At 40.9% G+C, this 27,506-nt stretch overlaps 3 protein-coding genes across 4 annotated transcripts in view; 1 reads left to right on the top strand and 2 right to left on the bottom strand.

Annotated features, from left to right (window-relative positions):
- The window catches only part of Stx7 (syntaxin 7), a 107,314-nt gene that overhangs the window by 2,967 nt on the left and 76,841 nt on the right, over positions 1-27,506 (top strand). Inside the window, exon 2 of one of the 2 annotated variants that reach the window (XM_087586298.1) lies at positions 1,859-2,069. The gene's annotated coding sequence lies outside the window, so the exon portion shown is untranslated. The remainder of the gene's footprint in view (positions 1-1,858; positions 2,070-27,506) is intronic. The other variant, XM_087586296.1, reaches the window with a different exon arrangement.
- Positions 9,853-10,887, bottom strand: Taar8c (trace amine-associated receptor 8C). The gene is given in 1 exon segment (NM_175600.2): positions 9,853-10,887. A coding segment is annotated over 1 exon segment (1,035 nt).
- Positions 24,745-25,761, bottom strand: Taar9 (trace amine-associated receptor 9). Its single transcript, NM_175602.1, has one exon. The coding sequence runs from the start codon at positions 25,759-25,761 to the stop codon at positions 24,745-24,747; it is 1,017 nt and encodes a 338-aa protein (NP_783192.1).

Genomic DNA, 27,506 nt, shown 5'->3' with positions numbered 1-27,506 from the left:
ATTTGATGGGGAGAAATGTCCAGTTGGAACTTTGTCTCCCTATTATCTGGTGATTTCATTTAGATCACTTCCATATATGCACATATTTTAAGACGTTTCTACAGTGTCAGGTTTCCATACTACTATGCAAGTGGCCCATAAGGTTAGCGGTCTCTCCCCATCCTCCCTCTCTCATCTCCCTCTTACCTCTCATTCCCTGCTTGGTCCTCCTAGCCCAGAAGCCCCTCCCTCATCCATCTATAATTATCTATTCTACATTCTTTTTATTGGGAGATCTACCTCCCCCGAGTCTGATTGCCTATTTGTCTCTTCTTTTGTCTATGTAGATGATTTGTTATTGGTTGAATCACTGGTTTGGTTTTTGTTTTTTTTTCAGCCGTTATTTCCTTTGTGTTCTCACATATTCTAGACACTAAGCAATCATCAGATAAGTGGCTGGCACAAATTCCATCCTGTACTGTGTGCAGTTTTATTTTACTTACTTGTTTTGCTGTGTGGTCTTTCTTTTTTTTTAACTTTTAAAGATTTATTTATTTTATGTATGAGTGCTCTATCTGCATGTACAGCTGCATGTTAAAAGAGGGCATCAAAACTCACTGTAGATGGTTGTGAGCCACCATGTGGTTATTGGGAATTGAACTCAGGACCTCTGGAAGAGCAGCTGGTGCTCTTAACCGCTGAGCCATCTCTCAAGTTCAGCTGCTCAGTGTCTTTAATTTGATAGGATTTGATTTCCTACTTCCCTTCCCCTCCCTTCTCCTCTCTTTCCCTCCTTTTTTCTCCCCTCTCCCCTTCCTCTTTCCTTTTCCCTCCCCTTTTTACCCCTTCCTTCTCTTTCCTTACCTCCAATCCTTCCATTTCCCGTCCCTATACTCTCTTCCTCTTATTTCCTAAAAAAGCACTTACATTTATCCCAGACCACTTTTGACTCCCTCCCTCCTAGACCTCCACATTGTTGCACTTACAGGTGAGTCATAGTCCCCAGGTAGATCTTTAACATGCACACATGCAAAAGCTCTTTTATACATGTATACATGAGAAACCCCTTTCATATATATACATATGAGAAAGCCCTTTAGTACATGTACACGTGTATATATGAATGTGAGTAAACTGTATCTGTCTTCAGATACACCAGAGAACGGCATTGAATCCTAAATGGTTGTGAGACACCATGAGGTTGCTGGGAATTGAACTCAGCATCTTCTGAAGAACAGTGAGAGCTCTTGACCACAGAGCCATCTCTCCAGTGTCTATATGTGTATATAAGAGATACCACCCGATATGGAAGAAGTTAGGTATCAAGTTCAGGTAGTAAAAGATTTAGGAAGCTGATTAGGAAGCACCAGCATAATTTGTGGCTGCAGAGAATTTATGGTGTATTTGCTTAAAGTATAATTTAAACTGGGTCTTGAAAATTATTTTTTAGTTTCATTTTGACAAGGTATAAAGATCATTGCTTAGTACAGTGGGTTGTTCCAATGCTGCTAAGTACTGATGTTAAGTACTAGTTCCTCAAGATGGGGCTGCTCCTGAAGAACAGATCCTCACAGACTCAAGTAATGCCCTGTGAACCTTCTAGCAATAAAGGCTAGATAGAGCCTGCGATTGGACAGTGCAGAGACGAAGGCAGGACTCAAGGTTCCAAGGGGGGTTGCAGGTGGGAGAGAGTTAGGAACAGGAAGAGGAAGTAGATGGAGTAGGAGGAAGCTGCCATAGACCAGAACCATGTGGCTGAGAGAAACAGCAATTAGCAGGGGCATCATAGCTCGGGAATGAGTTAGTCCAGCCCTAGATCTGCCCAATATAGGCTTGTGGTTTATAACTAAAATATCTGGATTGTGCATCTTTTATATAGGCTTATAAAGACTGAAAATTCCTACTGCATCTGTCACTCATGCAGCTGGAGTTGTGAAACTTGGGGTGGGGAGCCACTGGAGGTAAAGAAAGAAAGACAGACAGACAGAAGTAACACAATCGAAGCTTGGATTGCATGGACCATACACGCATTGATGGAGGTGTCAAGTATCCTGGAACCTCAGTGTGCTGAATGTCCACTGTAAGAACAGGTAGGTGTGTTTGTCTCCTCAGGTTGGTCTCTGTAGAGAGCAGTCCCTGACTGCAGTTGTTTGGGATGGGGAAGCCACACTTGCTGCAGGTGCAGTGGACACTTTCCTCACACACTGGCAACATCCACTGTCACCAAGAGAAGAATTTTTACTTCAGGGGGACAAAGACATTGGCCTCCACGGCTCAACTGTGATCATATCAACAGAGAACAACCCCTTGAGTGTCATCTGCTCTCCACAGATGTTGATAATGAAACTTACACAGCATCTAAATTGAATTCGGGAATAGGTTCACAGATTAATGCTGAAATGGACAAGGTATGGAAACATATCTGACAACTATGGTTTGAATACTTAAAGGATGTTTTCTCTCCCTTTGGCACATTTAAAACTGTCTTACATCTGCAAACCTGACTGAACATGGGGAGTTAAGATGGTGCCTAGATAGAGCCTTCGCCCTTATGTTCTAGTGTCTTTGATACAGGAAGGTACACTGCATGGTACAAAAGGAGAAATAGAAACACCAACCTAGCTACAAACCTTTGATGTACAATGGTGTCCTGCCTGCAAGATATGCTAATGCATCTGGGCATGGCTGTGTGTGTAACCAAGCAATATCTGACTTGACTGAAGCCTCACTCCCTGAGACAGACTCCATTCTTAAAGTTGCATGGATGACGACTTTCTTGAGTCTACATAGAAAAAGACCTAGTGTAAAACCAAATGCTGCTGTTCTAAAATTCTTTTTAAAGGAAGCAAAAAAAGACTCTTATTGACATTCTGCTGTACACAGATTAGTGACTTGCTCAGCCATCATCAGAGCAACCTCCTGCTGAACACCCCTAAAAGGGAGGACTCCATCAAATCCTTCCCTGAGAGGCTCAGGGAACCCTAAGGAGGAGAGGGGAAAAGATTTCAGGAGCCTGAGTGGACAGGGGACACTAAGGCAGCAAGGTCTTCTAAACACAGCAAGACAAAGACAATATGAACTCAGAGACTCAGACAGCATGCATAGGGATGCACCAGACTGGGTTCAAGAGCTGCAAGAGGGACATATGCTCTTGTCCCTAAACCAGCAGCTGTCCCCAGTTGATAATCACTTGCAAATGAGAATTTAGTTCTCTCCAAGGGAGTCTCCCTTGCAAAACAAGCTCCTCTTAAGGGTAGGCTACTTGCCCAGCCATAAATGGCAGTAGATGGCCAAGGAAGACAAACTCCCAGTTATCTTTGGAGGTTCGTTGTCTTGTAACATCATGTAAGGCCTTCTCCCCACCCCGCTTTTGGGGGCTTTGTGCCATCTTTACAGCTTACAGTTTTGTGTTTTTATGGGATTCCTCAGTGTGAGAACACTGGGCCCCAGCATCTATGTGCTTCTTGTGCCTTCTCTTGGTCTCTATTTTTGATTTGCCCTATTCTAATTTGATTGTTGTTTGTTTTATTTCATCCCTTTTACTTTATTTTAGTATTATCCTTCGTACATCAACTTATTTTCTTATGAGAGACAGAAAAACGATGGTGAGGATGGGAGGGGAGAAGGGGAGGTGGAATAGATGGAGGGGAAACTGTAATCAGAGAATATTATATGAAAACACTCTATTTTCAAGAAAAATAAAGAAGAGCTTAGGATTATTTTCTGATCTTTTAAATTTGATTATTATTATTTCATCACATACTCTCAGCTTAGTCATATTAAAATTATCAATGGATTCAATTTAGCTACTATGAAAAGACAATATGAATTCCCTCACATTTTAAATTATCCATTCTGTCTGTTGCTTTCCACAGTAGTATATTGTGTTATAGTATTTTGTTCCTGATTATTTGTTATCACGGTTGAAAGTTTCTCTATGAAATTTTCATATACTTTAAGGCACTGGGCTGATAGGATCTTTCCTAGAGACAGAAACGCTTGCTTCTAGCACATCACTAAGAGACCCAGCAGTATCTCCCTACCCTCTCTACCATAAGCTTTGAGACAATTTGAAGGAAAGGCCCAACCTCATCTTCAAGAAATACTGTGGTTCAAGGTTGTACTAGAAACTCTGGCTGTAGGTATGAGGTGGGGCCTCCTCCTTCTGGTTGGGACATTAAAAAAAAACTAATATTTTCTCAGTGCCCTATGAGAATGGCAAAATTGTGCTGTACTCTTCCTGGTCTCAACTATTCCTTCTAAAGTTGGTTACTATCTGGTGAAAAGAAAAATTCACCCTAAAATTTAAATTCGCCTCTTCTTTTTTTCCCTCAGTGAACCTTGTAATTCTTACTGCCTTTGTACCTCTCTGATGTATTCTGTTTGCTGCTTTACTGAATTTTTCCAAAATGCTTTCCTCAGATTTTTCTAAATGTTCTAGTTTTAAACATTGTGATGTATTCAATCATCACTACAACAAGATACCCAGCGGTGGAACGTCTAACAAACGTAGAAAGGAAATGATATAAACTGTTCTGTAACATAACCTAAAACAGCTAAGTGCTTCCATATCTCATTGTAACCAAATAATTCTAGTGTGAGGGAGATATTTCATCTTCTCCAGGATCATGAAAAGACTGATCACGTTATGACAGCAGACTTCAATGGTAAGAAGTAAATTTAGTTAAATTGATTTTGAGCCATCATTTCTCAAAATAGCAATAGTTTAAATCCCCAATTTTGAATTCCAATATCTATTTTCCTCTGCTTTCACTACTATTAACTAGTATTTCTGGAAAAAATATTCAAGTGATGTAGTAATGTTGGATAATATTAGGCCTTGCTGTCATCTTGACACTAGACAGGAGGCTTCTATAGTTCTTCCTCTATGTATGTGCTCATGAGATCCCTCATCATACACTGAAGGAATGAGTGAGTTTTGGGAACTAAAGACTAATGTTCCTCCTTCAAAACCCTCATGCTTTGCTTTCTCTAGTTCAGCTACTCACTACTCACTTTAGTCAAGAAATGTCAAATGGGAAATTCCAGAAATAAAACAATCACAGCTCCCCAGACATGGTGGCACATGCCTGTACTTTTTTCTTCTACCGTCACCATCATTTGTGTGTGTGTATGTTACATATACATGTATGTGCATTCATACATGTGAATCCATGTAGTTTGTATGCATGCCCTGCTTCTTACATGGATGCTAGAGATCTGAATCAGGGTGCATATGATTATATGCCAACCACTTACCCCATCTAACCATCTCTCCTGAACTGCAGCACCCAGGATATTGGGGTAGAGGATCAACACAGAGTACAGCCAGCTTGGGCTCCACATAGGGTGGATATTAAAGGTTACATTTTAAATGAAGCTGGATTCTGAAATATAATCATTATGCACTGATATATTATTATACACAATAATAAATATGATTACCTACCTGTGCAGTGTGCACACAGTAGCTGTCTTGGTCATGCTCACCATGGCAGGAGCACAGCCATGCTTGGAATCAGTGTCATTCACGATTTAATGTCCTCAGTGCACACAAGTAACAATATTACCAATTCAGTTAATTGCAGTCAATAATAGCTCTCACTGAGGGTGAGTGTAGAAATCTTAAATTTTATTAGGGATAAAAAAAATTCTGTGCTGAAGTGATCAAGATATGAGATAACAACTAGTCATCTTTGTGTGAAATTCTGAAGAACAATAAACACTATTTGTGTCACACTTCAAACTACCAAAATTATGTCCCTAATGGCAGGAAAGTTGTCAGTCACTAACATATCTGTTTCATTCCCAAGGCAGTATATCATCTCAAATTACAGATGAAGGAGTAGGTAATGTAGTAGTATATTCTGAGACTACACTCATACAGCTTTTATAATATAATAATGTGTTTGTGTCCATAGAATGCTAAGAATATCTTACTGTACATAACTTAGTTACTTTAAGCATTATACGTACGTACATATATATATACAAATATATATATACATATATATATACGTATATATATATATATATATATATATATATACGAAAACCTTTGATACAGACATTGGTGATATCACAATTTGTGACATCTGCTTAACTTTTGCCTGACAAAACTTAGAACGAACTGCCCTGTAGACTCTTTTAGGTGAAGAAAACATTGAAGAATTCTGAAGAAGAAGTGAATTATGTCTAAACTCAAGTGAAAATGTTTTATAGATGACATTCCCCAGTGATAATTGATGCTTCATTCACCATTTTTAAGTTGATTATGGTCTCCATCTGGGATCAGAGCTAAGGCCGTCCCATAGCCCTCCAGACCCAAAGCCTGCCCAAGAGAACTGGATTCCCAGGAGCGCTCTCAATCCTAAAAGCACAGGTGAGACCTCTCTTTTGCTCCGCTGACTAACCAAAGAGGGAACAAACAGGAGTGCACAGGGCACAGGAACCATGGAGCAGCCTGGGACAGGATCCTGCCAATATCCTACTGCTTCCAGAGCAAAGGCTTCCCCAGAGCCCTCTGAAAACAAATCCTGCCAGAAGAGAGCTGGCCTCCCAGAAGTGTTCTCACTCCGAAGATCATGGTCTCACTGGCCCACAGAAGGGACAAATTCCAGTCAGAGGTAGCAAGACCAACTAATATCAGAGATAAGAAGAGGGTAAGAGGCAAGAGAAAGTACCTAAGCAACAGAAACCAAGACCACTCGGCATCATCAGGACCTCCACATCAAACAAGATGCACTCAAACTAATAGAGAGTAAGTAAGAGCCTTGAACACATAAGCACAAGGGAACACCAATGCCTTATGCTCTAAGATCAAGGATGGACAAATGGGACCTCATAAAACTACAAAGCTTCTGTAAAGCAAAGGACAGTGTCAATAGGGCAAAAGGGCAACCAACAGATTGGGAATACATCCTTACCAATCCTACATCTGATAGAGAGCTAATATCTAACACATCCAAAGAAGTAAAGAAGTTAGACTCCAGAGAACCAAATAACCCTATTAAAAATGGGGTACAGAGCTAATCAAAGAGTTGTAAACTGAGGAATACTGAATGGTGAGAAGCACCTAAAGAAATGTTCATCATGCTTAGTCATCAGGGAAATGCAAATAAAAACAACCCTGAGATTCTACCTCACCAGTCAGAATGGCTAAGATCAAAAACTCAGGTGACAACAGATGTTGGTGATGATGGAGAGAAATAGGAACATTTCTTCATTGTTGTTGGGATTGCAAGCTGGTACAACCACTGTGAAAATCAGTCTGACGGTTTCTCAGAAAGTTGGGTATACTTGAGGACCCATACTTGAGGAGTGGTAACTCCTGAGCATATATGAGCAAAAGATGCTCCAACATATAACAAAGATACATGCTCCACTATGTTCATAGTAGCCTTATTTGTAATACCCAGAAGTTGGGAAGAACCCAGATGTCCTTCAGCAGAGGAATGGATACAGAAAACATGGTACATTTACACAATGCATTACTACTCAGCTATTAAAAACAATGACTTCATAAATTTCTTAGGCAAATGAATAGAACCAGAAAGTATCATCTTGAGCAGATAACTCAGTCAGAACACACATAGTTTTTGCACTCACTGATAATTGGTTATTAGCCCAAAACCTTGGAATACCCATGAAAAAATTCACAGACCATATGAAGCTCAAGAAGAAGGAAGACCAAAATGTGGATGCCTCAGTTCTTCTTAAAAGGGAGAACAAAATACTCATGCGAGGTAATATAGGGACAGAGAGTGAAAGAGAATGAAGAAAAGGCTGTCCAGAAACTGCCCCACCTGGGAACGATCCCATATATAGCCCCCAAACCCAATCACTATTGCTGATGCCAAGAAGTAACTGCTGACAGGAGCCTGAAATGGAGTCTCCTGAGAGGCTCCGCTGTGGCCTTACTGATAAAGATGAGGATGCTTGCAGCTAACCATCAGACTGAGGAGAGGGACCCCAATGGAGGAGTTAGAGAAAGGACTGAAGAAGCTGCAGGGGTTTGCAACCCCATAGGAAAAATGACAATATCTACCAACCAGAGTTCCCAGGGACTAAACCATCAACCAATGAGTACACATGGAGGAACCCATGGCTCCAGTTGCATATGTAGCAGAGGCTGATGTTCTATGGCATCAATAGTAGGAGAAGCCCTTTGTCCTTGCTCATTTCCCCATTGTAGGAGAATGCCAGGGTGTTGAGGTTGGGAGGGGGTGGGTAGGTGGGTGAGGGAGCATCCTCACAGAAGGAGGGGAAGTGGAGAGGGGGAAAGGGGGATAACATTTGAAATGTAAGTACATAAAATATACAATAAAAAGAAGGAAAGATTTGATTGTGGTCTCCAGTCCTGATATTTAAAAAAAAAAAACAAGATTTATATTCTGTTGAAAAATATTTTAATTGACATATAGTAATTGCACATTTTTGTAGATACAATGTTTCATTAAGAAATTTTAAGTGGGGTTGGGGATTTAGCTCAGTGGTAGAGCACTTGCCTAGGAAGCGCAAGGCCCTGGGTTCGGTCCCCAGCTCTGAAAAGAAGAACCAAAAAAAAAAAAAAAAAAAAAAGAAATTTTAAGTTAACGTACAAAGTTATGTGCTTTATTATGGCAGTTTTGATATTGCATTATATGACTTTGAATAACACACTCTGCTTTTTTCTCATTTATTCCTCTTCCACACTACCTTCCCATGTCTCTTCCTAATATTCTCCCTCCTCCCATTTGCCCCACCCACTCAGCTTCTGCACCACACCTGAACATTTACATTGTCTGCCTCTTGTTTTCTCTTCCTTTGTTCTTTCTTTTGGTGGAAGATTTTTCCACTTTTGGGGCAGTGACTGTCATTAAATATAAATACCAGTCACAAGACACTGTGAACGCTCCAAGATCCTGTGCCACACCCCTTGATGGACATGGGAGGACTTCACACTGGTCCATATCCCTAGAGGTGAGAAACATTGTGGGAAGATGGAGGAGTAGTCATAGGAGAACAGTTAGAAGGTTGACCCTCCCTCCACCATGTCATCATGGGTAGATGTGCCTGCAAGGGCTGCTTCCAGATTAGTTTAAAGATGAAATTCTAACTCTTGTCCCTCCATTTTTAAGAGGCAATAGAGTCAAGTGGACAATCAGGATGCACCTTGATCCAGTATGTAGAAAAGGGAAGGACAAAGACAAGGAGCAAGAGACATCTGCAAGCTGAGGGTAGATGCCCTCAGAAGAAATCAGCTCTTCCAAGGCTTGACCTTGAGCTCTGCAGCTATCAGCTTTGTGACATTGCATTGTTATGCAACAGGGAATTCTGTGTGTGTAAGTTTATGGTATTTTGTTCTGACAACTATAGAAACCTAATGTCTCACTGCAGATAGCATAGGAATGAAGATCATTACCTTAGAGATTTTCCGCCCAAGAATTAGATCTAAAATCCAATGCCCTGTGGCTGGAGAGATGGCTCATGGTTAAGAACAGTGACTGCCCTTCCAGAAGTCCTGAGTTCAATTCTCACCACAGGACCATCTCTAATGGGATCTGATGCTCTCTTCTAGTGTGTCTGAAAAAAGTGACAATGTACTCACATACATATAATTAATGGATCTTTTTAAAAAATTGAATGTACTGGATTGGTAGTGAATGCTAAAATACAATGAAGACATAGAAAGCCATGCATTGGTTTGTCTTGTAGTACAATAAACATCTCAATGACACTTTAATGGTTTAACTATGGCATGACTTTCCTCCTGCGTAATTTTTTTTAAAAAAAAAAATGCTATACTTTTGTAGTTTCAGATGGGCGATTCCTTAAAATTAATTCTGTCACCATTTCATAGTTTCGTTTATTTTCTGAATTTTGTATTAGTGCTTATTCTGAAAACAAACTTGTAGTTGATGAATGACCCTTCAAAATTTTCCCACTTAAAATGAGCTTCATGGCTTTCCTAAACCAAGGGTAAAAGAAAGCATAAATCAAAGGGTTCATGGCTGAGTTATAGTAGGCGCTCCAGCAACAAAATTCATAGACATAGGCAGGGGTGATGAAGCCCATAAAAGCATCAATCAAGGTGTCAATTGTGTATGGGAGCCATGAGACAATAAATGCCAGGACAGTGACCCCCAAGGTTTTGGCAGCCTTCCTCTCTCTCTTGGCCACCCTGGCTTTGTGACTCTCTAAGGACGATTCTCCTTTGCTTCCACTTACAGAAGTTTCAATTTTCACAGCTTGCTGTTTGGCTACTAAAAATATTTTGCTGTAGAGGATGATCATAACAAGGGTAGGTATGAAGAATAAGAGAAAACTTATCAAAACCCAGTCTTGATTGACCACAACTTGGCAGCCCCCTACACAGTTGAGAGCACTTACTAAGTTTTCAATCCCCATAGCACTGATGCCTGTGTAGAACACTGCACTGCTGTACACAAGGGGCAGAATCCAGGAGATGCTGATGCAAATTCCAGACACAGACACTGTGAACTTGGTGGGATAGACCAGAGGGTCCGTGACAGCGATGTACCTGTCCACAGAGATGAAACAGAGGTGGAGAGCAGAAGAGTAACAAAAAGCCACATCACAGCAGCTGTGAAGGCTACAAAATGTGTCTCCAAAGTACCAGCAGCTCTCGATGGACCTGACCATGCTGAAGGGCATCACAGAGATGCCCACCAAGAAGTCAGCGCTGGCCAGGGAGGCGATGAGGAAATTGGCAGGAGAGTGCAGCTGCTTGAAATGGAGGACTGAAATCACCACCAGGAGGTTCCCACACACTGCCAGCACAGCCCCAAAGCCAAAGACCATGTACAGGAGGACCCGGAGCCCTGGTGAATAGGGGGTTTTAATGCAGGAAGCATTCACATTCTCATAGCAGAGCTGCAGGGTTGCTTGGGAAAAGTTGCTTGTCATGATTCTGCCTTTTGATGCTTGAGGGATTTCTGTCCTCCTAGAAGACAACAGAAATTGTGAGACACAAAAATTAAAGAAATGCACGCCATACGGAAGAATTAATTTTAAATGTTGCCTAAAAGTATAAGTTTTTCCATTTTAATAATAAAAAATGAAGAAATATAAAAACTCAGAAAATAAATTTTCCCATCTATAATTACATAATTATTCCAATAAGTATGTTAAATTTTACTGTTAATGCCAGGCAAATTTAATTCTGATTTTTAACTGTACAATTACCTGATTAATGGAGAATAAATTCCATTCTTGCAAAAGATGATGGCTTATAATATAAAGGCATATTCCAAAGGCCACCTTTAATACAATTTCAAGTCCTGTGTTGTTTGGAGAAGACAGCCAATCCTCTCCATCCACTGTAAACTCTGCATGAGGAATCCCTAAAGTGCAAGGTGTGAATCTTCAAAACACACTCACTGTTGGTAATTATAATTAACAAGTTCTACAATTTATGTTTCTCTGAACATTGCTAATTTGGGCAAATATTGCTGATAGCCACAACCAAGAATTTTTTGACTGCTCTGAAAAGTTTAGTATTTGGCAATTATATTACCCATTTAATACTACTAGCCTGATACGTAGATATTTCTTATTGATGGATGAAGTCATTATTATCAGTTCAGATGTTTTAAAGAAACTATTTTCTTTTTAGAGTAGTAAGATTGAAAACTTTTAAAGAAAGATGTGATGTGCTAGGCAAAGATACGAAAGATGTTGCATAATTCATTTAGAGCAACACAGGAATTGTCAGGGATGAAATCAATGGGTGATTCAATGGCTCAGTCATGGAAGTCTTATAGGTCGTGCTTTCTCACACCCCCTATACCACATTCACCTCGAATGCGACACGCATGGTGTGACTGCCTGATCAATAACATTTCCAAAGCACATGACAAGACTTAATGCTCAAACAGAAGCAATAAAATACTGCCACAAATAGGAGACATCATCCAGGCAACGTACAGGTCCTGTGGCTCCTGTCCATTGAGGACACAAGGGAAAGGTTGAGCACATGGTACCTCGCACTCTGAACACTTTAGTGATGTCAGTGTTTCCTCCAAGTCAATAGACAGTTTCTGAGAAGATTCTAGGTGTTTTACACTATTTAAACATGTTGCAATAAAGGGAAGGACTTCATCCTTTACCTGCACACATCAAAGAGAAGCACAGAGGCTGGTAGACCTCCTCATGGACCCAACTTGACATACCCCACACATAGGAGTGTCATTCTGCCCAGCTTTGTCGAGAGGTGAGAACAGGAGAATGCCTTGGGGTTAGATGGGATGGTGGTAAGAAGTCAGGACAGTGGTGACTTGTGGTGCCGAAGGTATCCCTTGTAGAGACCTTGTGCTGATGATTTGCACTGGGATGAACAGGGGAGAGTTGGCAGTTCTGAAGCAAAGCCATGCAGTTTGGAGTGATGGTCTAATCCACTGTATTGCAAGACAGCTCTTTGTATACTTCTGAACTAAAATAGTGAATAGAACCTTTGGACTTTGACATCAAATGATCCCATGGTCTCTGACACTGTCCATTGTGACCTAAGTCTTCCTGGGTCATTCAGTGGAAGTGAGCCATCTGAGGTCAGGCACAAGGAAGCTGGTGGACCCACAGGAGCCTCATGAGTCCAGAGCTCATGCTAGTGCCCTCTACTGCCCAGTGACCTCTGCCCTTACATTTCAGATAACTTGATTAAAAGCTTCAGGGCATGTCCAATACAGAGGTTAATGCTAGCAGCAAACCACTGACCTGAGCTCAACAGTTCTCTGCACCCAAATCCCGTGGAAGGGAAAGCTAAACATGCAGAGTGGCAGACTCACCTGGGAAGCCAGAAGAGACTACACTCTGCCCACCTTTCTGACTCCAGAGGAAAAAACCTAATGCTATCTGGGACCCCGGTGCATGCGGCCCCAGGAAATGGCAGCGCAGGACCTCCTAGTTGCCACCTTCATGCAGAGCTCAAAAGCAGCCCCCCACAAGGAACTTGAGCCATGTGACCACAGGTAAGACCAACTTTTCTGCTCCAAGCGACCTGCCTGGTGGTCTCAGGACACAAGCTCTCCAAAACAGCTGAAGACCAGTAGACATGAAAGACTACATGCCCGAAAGCAGAACACTCTGTTCCCATAACTGGCTGAAAGAAAACAGGAAAATAGGTCTAGAGCATTCCTGACACACAGGCCTATAGGACGGTCTAGCCACTGTCAGAAATAGCAGAACAAGGTAACGCCAGAGACAATCTGATGGTGAGAGGCAAACACAGGAACCGAAGCAACAGAAACCAAGACTACATGGCATCATCGGAGCCCAATTCTCCCACCATAGCAAACACTGAATATCCAAACACACCAGAAAAGCAAGAGCTAGATTTAAAATCACATTTGATCATGATGCTGGAGGACTTCAAGAAAGACATGAAGAACTCCCTTAGAGAAATGCAGGAAAACATAAATAAACAAGTAGAAGGCTTTAGAGAAGAATCACAAAAATCCCTGAAAGAATTCCAGGAAAACACAATCAAACAGTTGAAGGAATTGAAAATGGAAATAGAAGCAATCAAGAAAGAACACAGGGAAACAACCCTGGATATAGAAAACCAAAGGAAGAGACAAGGAGCCGTAGATACAGGCATCACAAACAGAATACAAAAGATGGAAAAGAGAATCTCAGGAGCAGAAGATTCCATAGAAATCATGGACACAACTGTCAAAGATAATGTAAAACAGAAAAAGCTACTGGTCCAAAACATAAAAGAAATCCAGGACTCAATGAGAAGATCAAACCTAAGGATAATAGGTATAGAAGAGAGTGAAGACTCCCAGCTCAAAGGACCAGTAAATATCTTCAACAAAATCATAGAAGAAAACTTCCCTAACCTAAGAGATGCCCACAAGCATACAAGAAGCCTACAGAACTCCAAATAGATTGGACCAGAAAAGAAACTCCTCCCATCACATAATAGTCAAAACACCAAATGCACAAAATAAAGAAAGAATATTAAAAACAGAGAAAAAGGTCAAAGAACATATAAAGGCAGACCTATCAGAATCACACCAGACTTTTCGCCAGAGACTATGAAAGCCAGAAGATCCTGGACAGATGTCATACAGACCCTAAGAGAACACAAATGCCAGCCCAGGTTACTGTATCCTGCAAAACTCTCAATTAACATAGATGGAGAAACCAAGATATTCCATGACAAAACCAAATTTACACAATATCTTTCTACAAACCCAGTGCTACAAAGGATAATAAATGGTAAAGCCCAACATAAGGAGGCAAGCTACACCCTAGAAGAAGCAAGAAACTAATCGTCTTGGCAACAAAACAAAGAGAAGAAAAGCACACAAACATAACCTCACATCCAAATATGAATATAACAGGAAGCAATAATCACTATTCCTTAATATCTCTCAACATCAATGGCCTCAACTCCCCAATAAAAAGACATAGATTAACAAACTGGATACGCAACGAAGACCCTGCATTCTGCTGCCTACAGGAAACACACCTCAGAGACAAAGACAGACACTACCTCAGAGTAAAAGGCTGGAAAACAACTTTCCAAGCAAATGGTCAGAAGAAGCAAGCTGGAGTAGCCATTCTAATATCAAATAAAATCAATTTTCAACTAAAAGTCATCAAAAAAGATAAGGAAGGACACTTCATATTCATCAAAGGAAAAATCCACCAAGATGAACTCTCAATCCTAAATATCTATGCCCCAAATACAAGGGCACCTACATACGTAAAAGAAACCTTACTAAAGCTCAAAACACACATTGAACCTCACACAATAATAGTAGGAGATTTCAACACCCCACTCTCATCAATGGACAGATCATGGAAACAGAAATTAAACAGAAACTTAGACAGACTAAGAGAAGTCATGAACCAAATGGACTTAACAGATATTTATAGAACATTCTATCCTAAAGCAAAAGGATATACATTCTTCTCAGTTCCTCATGGTACTTTCTCCAAAATTGACCATATAATTGGTCAAAAAACAGGCCTCAACAGGTACAGAAAGATAGAAATAATCCCATGCGTGCTATCAGACCACCACGGCCTAAAGCTGGTCTTTGATAACAATAAGGAAATAACACCCACATATACGTGGAAGTTGAACAATGCTCTACTCAACGATAACCTGGTCAAGGAAGAAATAAAGAAAGAAATTAAAGACTTCTTAGAATTTAATGAAAATGAAGGTACAACATACCCAAACTTATAGGACACAATGAGAGCTGTGCTAAGAGGAAAACTCATACCTCTGAGTGCCTGCAGAAAGAAACAGGAGAGAACATATATCAGAAGCTTGACAGCACACCTAAAAGCTCTAGAACAAAAAGAAGGAAATACACCAAGGAGGAGTAGAAGGCAGGAAATAATCAAACTCAGAGCTGAAATCAACCAAGTAGAAACAAAAAGGACCATAGAAAGAATCAACAGAACCAAAAGTTGGTTCTTTGAGAAAATCAACAAGATAGATAAACACTTAGCCAGACTAACCCTAGGACACAGAGAATGTGTCCAAATTAACAAAATCAGAAATGAAAAGGGAGACATAACTACAGAATCAGAGGAAATTAAAAAAAATCAGATCCTACTACAAAAGCCTATATTCAACAAAACTTGAAAATCTGTGGGAAATGGACAATTTCCTAGACAGATACCAGGTACCAAAGTTAAATCAGGAACAGATAAACCATTTAAACAACCCCATAACTCCTAAGGAAATAGAAGCAGTCAATAAAGATCTCCCAACCAAAAAGAGCCCAGGTCCAGATGGGTTCAGTGCAGAATTCTATCAGACCTTCATAGAAGACCTCATACCAATACTATCCAAACTATTCCACAAAATTGAAACAGATGGAGCACTACCGAATTCCTTCTATGAAGCCACAATTACTCTTATACCTAAACCACACAAAGACCCAACAAAGAAAGAGAACTTCAGACCAATTTCCTTTATGAATATCGACACAAAGATACTCAATAAAAAATTCTGGCAAACTGAATCCAAGAGCACATCAAATCAATCATCCACCATGATCAAGTAGCCTTCATCCCACGCATGCACGGATAGCTTAATATACAGAAAACCATCAATGTATTCCATTATATAAACAAACTGAAAGAACAAAACCACGTGATCATTTCATTAGATGCTGAGAAAGCATTTGACAAAATTCAACACACGTTCATGATAAAAGTCCTGGAAAGAATAGGAATTCAAGGCCCATACCTAAACATGGTAAAAGCCATATACAGCAAAGCAGTTGCTAACATTAAACTAAATGGAGAGAAACTTGAAGCAATCCCACTTAAATCAGGGACTAGACAAGGCTGCCCACTCTCTCCCTACTTATTCAATATAGTTCTTGAAGTTCTAGCCAGAGCAATCAGACAACAAAAGGAGATCAAGGGGATACAGATCGTAAAAGAAGTCAAAATATCACTATTTGCAGATATATGATAGTATATTTAAGTGATCCCAAAAGTCCCACCCGAGAACTACTAAACCTGATAAACAACTTCAGCAAAGTGGCTGGGTATAAAATTAACTCAAATAAATCAGTAGCCTTTCTCTACACAAAAGAGAAACACAATGGGGGGAGGATGGGGAGGGGAACACCAATAAAGAAGGGGAGGGGGAAGGGATTATTAAAAAAAACAAAAACAAAAACAAAAGAGAAACAAGCCGAGAAAGAAATTAGGGAAACGACACCCTTCATAATAGACCCAAATAATATAAAGTACCTCGGTGTAACTTTAACCAAGCAAGTAAAAGATCTGTACAATAAGAACTTCAAGACTCTGAAGAAAGAAATTGAAGAAGACCTCAGAAGATGGAAAGATCTCCCATGCTCATGGATTGGCAGGATTAATATAGTGAAAATGGCCATTTTACCAAAAGCAATCTACAGATTCAATGCAATCCCCATCAAAATACCAATCCAATTCTTCAAAGAGTTAGACAGAACAATTTTCAAATTCATCTGGAATAACAAAACACCCAGGATAGCTAAAACTGTCCTCAACAATAAAAGGACTTCAGGAGGAATCACTATCCCTGAACTCAAGCAGTATTACAGAGCAATAGTGATAAAAAAAAAACTGCATGGTATTAGTACAGAGACAGACAGATAGACCAGTGGAATAGAATTGAAGACCCAGAAATGAACCCACACATCTGCGGTCAATTGATTTTTGACAAAGGAGCCAAAACCATCCAATGGAAAAAAGATAGCATTTTCAGCAAATGGTGCTGGTTCAACTGGAGGTCAGTATGTAGAAGAATGCAGATCGATCCATTCTTATCACCCTGTATAATGCTTCAGTCCATTTGGATCAAGGGCCTCTGCATCAAACCAGATACACTCAAACTAATAGAAGAAAAAGTGGGGAAGCATCTCGAATACATGGGCACTGGAGAAAATTTCCTGAACAAAACACCAATGGCTTATGCTCTAAGATCAAGAATCGACAAATTGGATCTCATAAAACTGCAAAGCTTCTGTAAGGCAAAGGACACTGTTGTTAGGACAAAACGGCAACCAACAGATTGGGAAAAGATCTTTACCAATCCTACAACTGATAGAGGGCTTACATCCAAAAACATATAAAGAACTCAAGAAGTTAGTCTGCAGGGAGACAAATAACCCTATTAAAAAATGGGGTTCAGAGCTAAACAAAGAATTCACAGCTGAGGAATGCCGAATGGCTGAGAAACACCTAAAGAAATGTTCAACATCTTTAGTCATAAGGGAAATGCAAATCAAAACAACCCTGAGATTTCACCTCACACAAGCGAAAATGGCTAAGATCAAAAACTCAGGTGACAGCAAATGCTGGCGAGGATGTGGAGAAAGAGGAACACTCCTCCATTGTTGGTGGGATTGCAGACTGGTACAAGCATTCTGGAAATCAGTCTGGAGGTTCCTCAGAAAATTGGACATTGAACTGCCTGAGGATCCAGCTATACCTCTCTTGGGCATATACCCAAAAGATGCCACAACATATAACAAAGACACGTGCTCCACTATGTTCATCGCAGCCTTATTTATAATAGCCAGAAGCTGGAAAGAACCCAGATGCCTTCCACAGAGGAATGGATACAGAAAATGTGGTACATCTACACAATGGAATATTACTCAGCTATCAAAAACAAAGCCTTTATGAAATTCATAGGCAAATGGATGGATCTGGAAAATATCATCCTGAATGAGGTAACCCAATCACAGAAAAACACACGTGGTATGCACTCATTGATAAGTGGCTATTAGCCCAAATGCTTGAATTACCCTAGATGCACAGAACACATGAAACTATAGAAGGATGACCAAAATGCGAATTCTTCGCTCCTTCTTTAAAAGGGAAACAAGAATACCCTTGGCAGGGAATAGCGAGGCAAAGTTTAGAACAGAGGCAGAAGGAACACCCATTCAGAGCCTGCCCCACATGTGGCCCATACATATACAGCCACCAACCTAGATAAGATGGATGAAGCAAAGAAGTGCAGGCAGACAGGAACTGGGTGCAGATCTCTCCTGAGAGACACAGCCAGAATACAGCAAATACAGAGGCAAATGCCAGCAGCAAACCACTGAACTGAGAACGAGACCCTCATTGAAGGAATCAGAGAAAGGACTGGAAGAGCTTGAAGGGGCTCGAGACCCCATATGTACAACAATGTCAAGCAACCAGAGCTTCCAGGGACTAAGCCACTACCCAAAGACTATACATGGACTGACCCTGGACTCTGACCTCATAGGTAGCAGTGAATATCCTAGTAAGAGCACCAGTGGAAGGGGAAGCCCTGGGTCCTGCCAAGGTTGGACCCCCAGTGCAGGAGAATGTGGGGGGTCAATAAGAGGGGTGTATAGAGGGAATACCCGTATAGGGAGGGGGAGAGGGAATGGGGTCTTATGGACAGGAAACTGGAAAGGGGTTTCCCGGTAAAGAAATATATCTAATAAAAAATTTTTTTAAAAAAGCTCCAGGTGATTTGAAATCCTATTTTCCTCTCCTCGGGGTTACTCACCAATATGTACATTCATGCTCACATAACTACATGTGAAGACAAACAGACGCTCAGATACATACATTAAATTTGCTCTGAGAGTTGACTCAAAGGACCACTTTCTCCTTGTGCCCACTATTTCCTATCATGTTACCAACACCAGTGAATTATCTGGGCAGACATGGACCCATAAGGAAGTTCTAAATCTACTTCACAGTTTACCATAGCTTCTAAACTTCCGTGAAGAGAATAAAATATTAGAATCAAACAGGATAAGTTGTTTATCTAGATATGTGCATAGGGGATCTAAAATGTCCAAAGCATTCCTCTCATCAACACCATGATAAGATTCTTTTCATTGATTAAACAAGTGTTTATATTATGTCCCCTGTGAGTTGTTACCAGGGAGACGGTAAGAAGCAATGGCCTAAGTGGTTCTGACCTCAGGATAGCAAATGTTAATAAGCTAATTCTCCATTATAAAGCTGAAATCATGGCCAAGATGTAGTTTATCCTGTGTTTTTAATTCAAAGGCTTAAGAAAAATAATCTGATGAATTACTATTCTTATTCATTTCAAGAGTACAAATAAAAGAAATTCTCAATTTCTTGATACTAATGATGAAACTCAAAAAAAAAAAAAAAAAAAAAAAAAAAAGCTCCAGGTGGGTTTGTCATGACATAGTTACAGTTTAAAGTTCCTCAGCCTCCATTTACGTCAACAATGGGACTTTCCCCCACCTAGCTAAACCTTCCCTTCCTAGAACTTCACTCAGTATTTTATTTACTGTATAAACTAATTCTCTGAACGCTTTCACATTTTCACTTTCAGTCACTGTGCTCTCAGAAGGGAACCCCTCTGGAAGTAGTTGGTTATTTAAAATTATTGTTCATGAATGAATTATTTCATATGAATGAATTTAACTCATTCAACAAATCATTATTGTCTGGAAGCTCGTGTTAGTTACTAAGGGGAAAGGACACAGCATAAACACACTTATAGTAGTCTGGAGTACAGGGGCTCTAAGAGAGAGGACAAAGGCTAGAGGAGGGGCATCAGGTCAGGGGCCCTCCAGTTGGTTTTGTTGTCTTTGTGAATTGACTTCATCATGAGTCTCTTCAGGGACTTGGACATTTATGGGTTTTTTCTTAGTGTGGTATACAACGTTAAGCTTAGTACTGTTTAGTGAAATGATGTAACATTACCCTCTCGCATTAGTACCATGTGCGTACGTGTGTATGTTTGGACAACGTAAAGCATCTAAATACTCTCCTATGTAATTCTTGAGTCGAAAGTCTCAGCCTTGTCCTTCTGGAAACATTGGAATAGGTTTCATTTTGTTCTAAGCTGTTCACAATGAGGGTCAAGTGTTAACTTTAAAAACATATATAACTGTAGTTACCCAAGCTTGAGAATTCAGTGGATAAAATCTCTCCAACTGTGTTTGTATTTTTAAAACAATATTAACATTAAGAAAAACAAAATCGAATTCTGCAAACCCACATAACATGAATGCCCTGCAAGCTGTTCATACACGCATCACTTTATTCTGTAATTACTTTGTCTTTATTCCTTACATCTGGATTCCTGATCTTCCTGTGAAGATCTGGACCTGATACTGTAGGCAAGACTTGTTTGTGAACTCATTTTATTGGACGTGCATTAAAACCTCTTGAACGAAACATCTTAGCGACTTCTTGCACACCTTCGTCTGCAATGGTTCATCTGCTCTTTGTTTTTAGAGTCCTTAGATCTATTTTGCTTTCCAGTCAGTGCTTCATGGACAACACTCCATTTTACCCCCATTCTCCAGAGGAGAGCTCACCCATGCAAATGGCAAGTGACTCAACCCAAGTGAAGCCTGGGAAGGAAGTCGAGGATTTTGAAGATTTCACACACAGGCCTTCTGGTCTTGGGAGCTCTCCCTGGACCCTTGCCTTGTACACAGCCTCTTCAGGGGAATTATAGTAACTGGCATCAAATCAAACCTGGCATATAGACTACAGTCCTGTACTCTGTCTCTAAAATACTGGCCTTTATGTTCTCGGTTAATGTAAGGAGACACATTCTAATGCTAGGTTCTCCTCAGCTATTAATCCTTCGACATTTTGCCCAGCCAAATAAAGACGAAAAGTAATAAAAGATTTAAGAGCGACAGACCATGGACCATCATTACATGGGTGAAAATTTAAAACTTGGCACCTTGTTTGCATTAAAAGTATCTCTTGAGGTTTAAAAATGGCAAGACAATATCCAAAATATTCAAATAGCACAGATAAGAAAAAGGGTTGTAGCAATTTAGTATATTCTGTAAACATCCAGTATTATGATTTCCAAAGGGCAGAAATGTTTCTACCTTACAGTGAAAACTACTTCACTCTATGGCTTAAGTATTTTAACATTTTTTTTAACAGTACAGCAAATGACAGCCGGAGATGTGTCTCAGCAGTAAAGGCATTTGCTGTACTTTCAGAGGACCTGAGTTCGAGTTCTAATGCAAACATGAGGCAGTTCACAATCTCCTGTAACCCTTGCTCCAGAAGATCTAATGACCTTTTGACCTCCACAGGAACCTACATATATGGCATGCATCCAGACAGACAGACACACACACACACACACACACCTATATGAGAAATAAGATTCTTTAGGGCTGACCTTCAAATGAGTGAAAGTGAAACTGAGTCAAATGCAGTAGGGAGAAATAAAATCAAACATGGCATCTGGACATGGGGAAAGTAAAGAGGCCACGACACCTAGCCAGGAGATCATGCAGGGTGGCTTCTGTTACAAATGTGAACTTCTACTGCAGTAATGTTCCGTCTCATGGATAGTTCTTAGAGGCCAGGTGTGAATGGTGGCTGTTATCATTCATTCATTCATCCTTAGTCATGCTAGGGATGAGAATTGTGGCCTCACACACACTAGGCAAACTCTATCACTTTTCTATACTCCCGATCCACTATTATTTTGTCTATATTTTGTTACTGATAAACTATTGGTAGCCTTACCACTAAATTATTGTAAAAGTTGCCATATTGAAGAGTACTGATGGGGATTGTCTGATTGCTGTTATCTTTCATGATACGTCTGAGCACATCTTTTAAACACTATTTTAAAAATACACAGTTTTATATAATTTAGTTGTCGATTTAAATATCAACCCGAGAAAACACACGTGAACGATATCTATTGAGATTTAAGAGACACTTTAAAACAGATTTATATTTGATCCATAAAATCAAGCATGCAATTTAACAGTAATCTCTACATGAGAGGCACAGTATTTCCATAGCTATGCCAGGGTGTAAGTGGATTCGTTTTTCTTTGTAGTAGCATGGAACCTTTCACTGGACCAAGCAAGTGAGTCAGGAGCTGCAGATGACTCGGTTGAAGGACCAAGTTCAGCCCCGTGTCTGAGCTAATAGGACCGTCAGAGAGCAGAGCTCACTTCCGTCCTCCGTGGATCTGCTTCTGCAGGGTCTGGATGTGGGGCTGGCGGAGGTTTAGGGACGATTGTGGTTCGTCATGCGGAAACAGACATAGAATTTTTTTTTTGAATCACAAAATATCCTTTGGAAGGACATAAAGAGTAGAGAAACAAGCAAAACCACTGATTAGGAGAATATTGTACACTAAAGGCTAGGGAAAACTCGAATCTGGTTAGGATTTATTACCTTTGAAGTCTTCTGTTCAGATTCTGCCTCTCCACCCATCATGCTGGTGGATCCTGGGGCGGGAAGCATGCCAGGACACCAGGGGAGCGAAAGAGACCTCGGAGGTGTGTGCACCACTCTTCAGAGGTAGCATCATCAAGGCAGACCTTTCAATGGGCGGTGGGGGGGACTGGGGAAACAAAGGCTATTTAAATTAATAGGGGCTGATGGGATAAGTGTACATCATTGGCCAGCGCAGGGTGCTGGGAATGTCTGGCTTGCTTAAGGAGGAATTCCTGGTGCTGTCGGACAATACCTTAAAAGAGGAAAGAAAGTTTAGTCTGTCTACTGGGCTACGGGACTTCCTGGGCAGTGGGGAGGGGGCGCAAAAGTGGAGATGCTACTCCTGCAAGATCTTAGGACCCCCTCCCGCAGCCTTCACAGTAGTTTGTTTCTCTAAGAAAGTGCTCTAGAGACGGGAAAATAAACACGCCTAAAATGAACAGGATAGCATGTGCTTTTCAACAGCTTACGGTTCTTTTCTCTATTACTACAAGTGTTAGCACAAAGTTTACATTTGCAGCTGAAGGAGAGAACACGTTGGTGTAAAGACATAGCTGACGCACAGGCTAGCGGACTCAGCTTTCAATTGTTTCTTTAGGGGTGAGACCACAGCACCGGAGCTTAACAGAGCCTTGGCCTGTGGATGTTTTCTGAACCACAACCAGGTGCTCTGCTGGGAAGCGTCAGGACCCCCTTCTCCTCTTTCACCCTCTTCCTGCTAAACACTCTCAGCTCCACTTAAAGTGGATCAGCAGCAAACACTGTGTGGCTTAACGTTTCTGCGAAGTGTTTCCAGACTGGCTCAGGTACAAAGACTGCAGCGGGAATTCTGTGGACCGCTTACGGGACTGTGTTCATGGAGCCGTCAGCTTGTTACAGGATCCTGTGTGAGCTCGACTTCCTACACAAAGACGCAAGGTCATCATTTCAGAAAGTGAGGGGAAGGACGTCCTTCTCATTGGGTGTTTTCAGGACACACTATATCTTGAAACACACAGCACATATTTTAATCACAATGAATTAAAACTCATGCTGATTGATTGAAAAATGTATCCCGGCCTAATGTAGTATACGTTCAGGCAGGAATTATCAGATTGAGTTCAACAACAACCCTCGGTTTCCTGTTTGATTCTCTTTGACTCAAAGAAAGACCTCAAAGGTTAAAAACACTTTAAAATATATATTTTACATTTTACTTCTAATTCTAACCAAGTAGAGATGAGGCAGGCTGATAGCTTTGAGTTCAAGGCCAGTCTGGTCTAACTAGCAAGTGTCAGGGCTGCCCACCCTCCATAATGAGACAACGCTGTCACACACACACACACACACACACACACACACACACACACACACAAAGAAACCACCCCCAATCAAATAGACAGATCACTTTATTCATATGCAAATCCTTCAGTAATCAAATATGTTCTCCAAAAGCCATGCTGTGTATGAGCACAAGTTTTTCTTGTGAACTTATTTATGTCTGAGAAACGGGGAGAGAGCACTTCCCAGGTTCCCGAGACATGCACCTTTGTGTGTTTCTAGACGCTTTTCAGTCACTCGGCAGTTCTAAGGGCTAGTGCACTGGAAAGTTCTCTAAGATTAAAAATCAATGTGTAAATAATTTGTAATTATGTTTACTTCTTATGCAAGATACGCTTTAAAGAAGGCGTCGTTTCCCTGCAAACCTAATTCCATGTTTGTAAGAGCTTCATTTTCTCTAAGTTATTGTCAATATCTGAACACTCATCCTGAGAGGAAACTGACCATGGGCAGAAACTACCAGCCTTCACATTACTCGAAGAAACGAGTAGAAACTCCAGGTCAAAGCACAAACATTGAGGAACACACTACTTCAGAAAGAATTAACAGATGGACCTCCTGTCACTCTGCCCTAAAATGCAAGGACACACTAAGAAGAACATGCTTCAGAGCTGCCTTTGAATATCAGATCCCCTGCTGGGTGAACGACTATGGGATCTCCCTAGATCAGAGGTTTACTTTTACCTCTGACCTTAAACCCTAGCCGGATGTCAACTCTCCGCCGTGATTGTCTTAACCTGCACCTGCTTCTTCAGAGAACAGATTAGTTCTTGATGAGTCAGCCCTGAAGACTTTGCCACTCACAATAAGTTTTATTGCCTTGCGAAACCAAGGATAAAAGAAGGCATATATCAAAGGGTTCATAGCTGAATTATAGTAAACACACCACACTAATATCTCATAGACGTAGGCAGGAGTTATGAAGTTCATGTAGGCATCAATCACGGCATCGATAATGTATGGCAGCCAGGACACGAGAAATGCAGCCATGGCGATCCCCAAGGTTTTGGCCGCCTTCCTCTCTCGTCTGGCTACTCTTTCCTTGTAGCTCTCAGAGGAGGCCTGGGGTTGGTTGGCCGAACCCTCTATCTTCCTAGCCTGTTGCTTCGCCACCAAAAATATCCGACCATAGAGAAACACCATGACGACAGTGGGCAGAAAGAACAAAAGGAAACAAAGTAAAACCCAATTCTGATTCAGTGGAGCCTGGCAGCCTCCCACACAGGTCAGAGCAACCACTAGTTCCTCAATCCCTTCCTCGTTGGCTCCTGTGTAAAAGATGGAAAAGCTGTAGGTGACAGAAAAGAACCACGAGAGAGCGATGCACACGCCAGAAACCGAAATGGTGAACTTGGTCGGATAGGTCAGTGGGTCGGTGACTGCAACGTACCTGTCAATGGAGATGCAGCATAAGTGAAACAGAGACGCAAAGCAGAAGGAGGTGTCGAAACACGTGTGGAACTTACAGTAAGTGTCCCCAAAGTACCAGCAGCCCTCCACAGACCGCACCGTGCTAAAGGGCATCACAGTCACCCCCACCAAGAAGTCAGCACAGGCCAGCGAGGCCACCAGAAAGTTTGTAGGCGTGTGCAACTGTTTAAAGTGGAGGATAGCGGTGATGACCAGTAAGTTCCCAAACACTGCCAGCAGGGCTCCCAAACCAAGGACCGCATAGAGGATGGCTCGAGGCCAGGGCGAGTAGGAGCTTTTAATGCAAGATCCATTCACGTTCTCGTAGCAGAGCTCCATGGAGTCTTCCGGGGAGAAGTGACTTTCCACGGCCTTCAGTCTTGATAATTTTAAACTTCCCAGGTTTCCATTCTAGCGATCTAAAACAATATGGGGTTGGCAACTGAAAAACTTCCTGGGGAAACAAAAACCAAAACCAAAACTCTAGTTCAAGTAAAGATAACTTTTAAACTCCCATTTTCTACCTGCTGTCTTATGCCCATTTTCCCTCTTTCCCAAAAGGACTCTAAAGTTAAGAAACAGAAACTTCTTGCAAAAGGCCATTTTAGAAGTCAAATATATCACTAAGTAAATCTACAGTAAATGGACACAGTCTAATGTTTGTTTTATATCATCTTACATCTTTGCACTATTATTCCTATATTATCATTATTATCATCATTGAGTTTAATTTATTAATCGTTAGGAAAGCTATTTTCTGTGGGTGTCATCTTACCTTTTGAAAACTCGCCACCTGAATGGAGAAATGGTTTGGCCACCAATGGCTGGATTTTATTTACTTCTCTGTTGTCTCCCCAGAGTGGCCATGGGCAGCAATCAACAACTTGACTTTCCTCTGTTTTTTCAAACTGGAAAAAGTAAATTACATATCCTCTAAATCGTAATTTCAAAATCCCCATAGTATAAAGCGTGAAGGCTGAGATGAGCTTACTCGCCGCTGTCTTAAACACACTTGAGGAATGCACTTCACCTATGACTTATATCTCTATTTGGTCCTTTTGTTTTGATGATTTGATCAGCTGGAAGTGTCCTGGAAACCCACTACCAAATAGTTAGTAGGATAATTATCATGAAAGTATGTTTTAGGAAAATAGCCTGTGTGAGTTATCTAAAACCAGTAATAATTAAAAAAAAAAGTCATAACTCTCCTTGTACTTCTAGGAAGCTTAGTTTTAAACAGGCCTCAAAGGAGTGTAAGCATCTGCGGGGGGGGGGGGGAGCAGATGTTTGCACATCTGCTGTGTCCTGTAAACATGCATGCTGCTGGCATCCAAGGCACCGATAGTTTCTGGGGATGTTTGAATTTGTTTTCAGAAGACTATGCTAAAGACTAGGGTGGTAAGGAAGCTTTCAAAAATATACCTGACAAGCAAGGGGTTAGTTTCTACTTTGGGAATAAGAGACTCCTTGTATTTGAATATTTTTCATCTCCATCCTAAAGAGTAGACTGCACACATTGTCATTTGTCCCGTGGCATGCAAGTGGTAGAAATTCAGGATTATATACAGATTGGTGCGTTTTTGTTTGTCGTTACCATTTTTTGGCAATGAGCTTATCTATCTATGAGTTTTTAAGCGATGCGGGTGTTATTACAAGCTTCACAAATTTGGTTGACTTTGATTTGTTTATATTGGGGCTCTACTTGGTTTGTTGGCCCAGAATGAACTTTCCCCTTTCAGGCAGTGTCCCGCTTGCGCTTGCGCTCCCCCTGGTGGTAATTCTACATGTTTACAGCTCAGCATGACCAAAGAGACCAACAAGTTGTACTGATCACATATTTTTTCTTCTAGTCTCTTTCTTTGAACAAAGTCAATTTGTGTCTTGGTTTACTCTCAGGGCAGCATTTTACTCTAGGTGATACCCTGTCCCAAATTTTAAACATCTGTGTAATGAATTCTGAGTCCTTGGTCTTTGGATAACTGTTCCCCTGCCCCCCCCACTTCCCTATATCCTAATAATGATGGTCTTGTGCAAGACAGCACGTTTGCCCTTTCCTAGTTCTCTACCCTTAAGCTCCAGAGCAG

The sequence above is a fragment of the Rattus norvegicus genome, chromosome 1 (genome assembly GCF_021556685.1).
Source record: "Rattus norvegicus strain SHRSP/BbbUtx chromosome 1, alternate assembly SHRSP_T2T, whole genome shotgun sequence".
NCBI classification, from domain to species: Eukaryota; Metazoa; Chordata; class Mammalia; order Rodentia; family Muridae; genus Rattus; species Rattus norvegicus.
The sequence above is the reverse complement of the archived record's forward strand: the minus strand, read 5'-3'. Positions and strand labels throughout refer to the sequence as shown.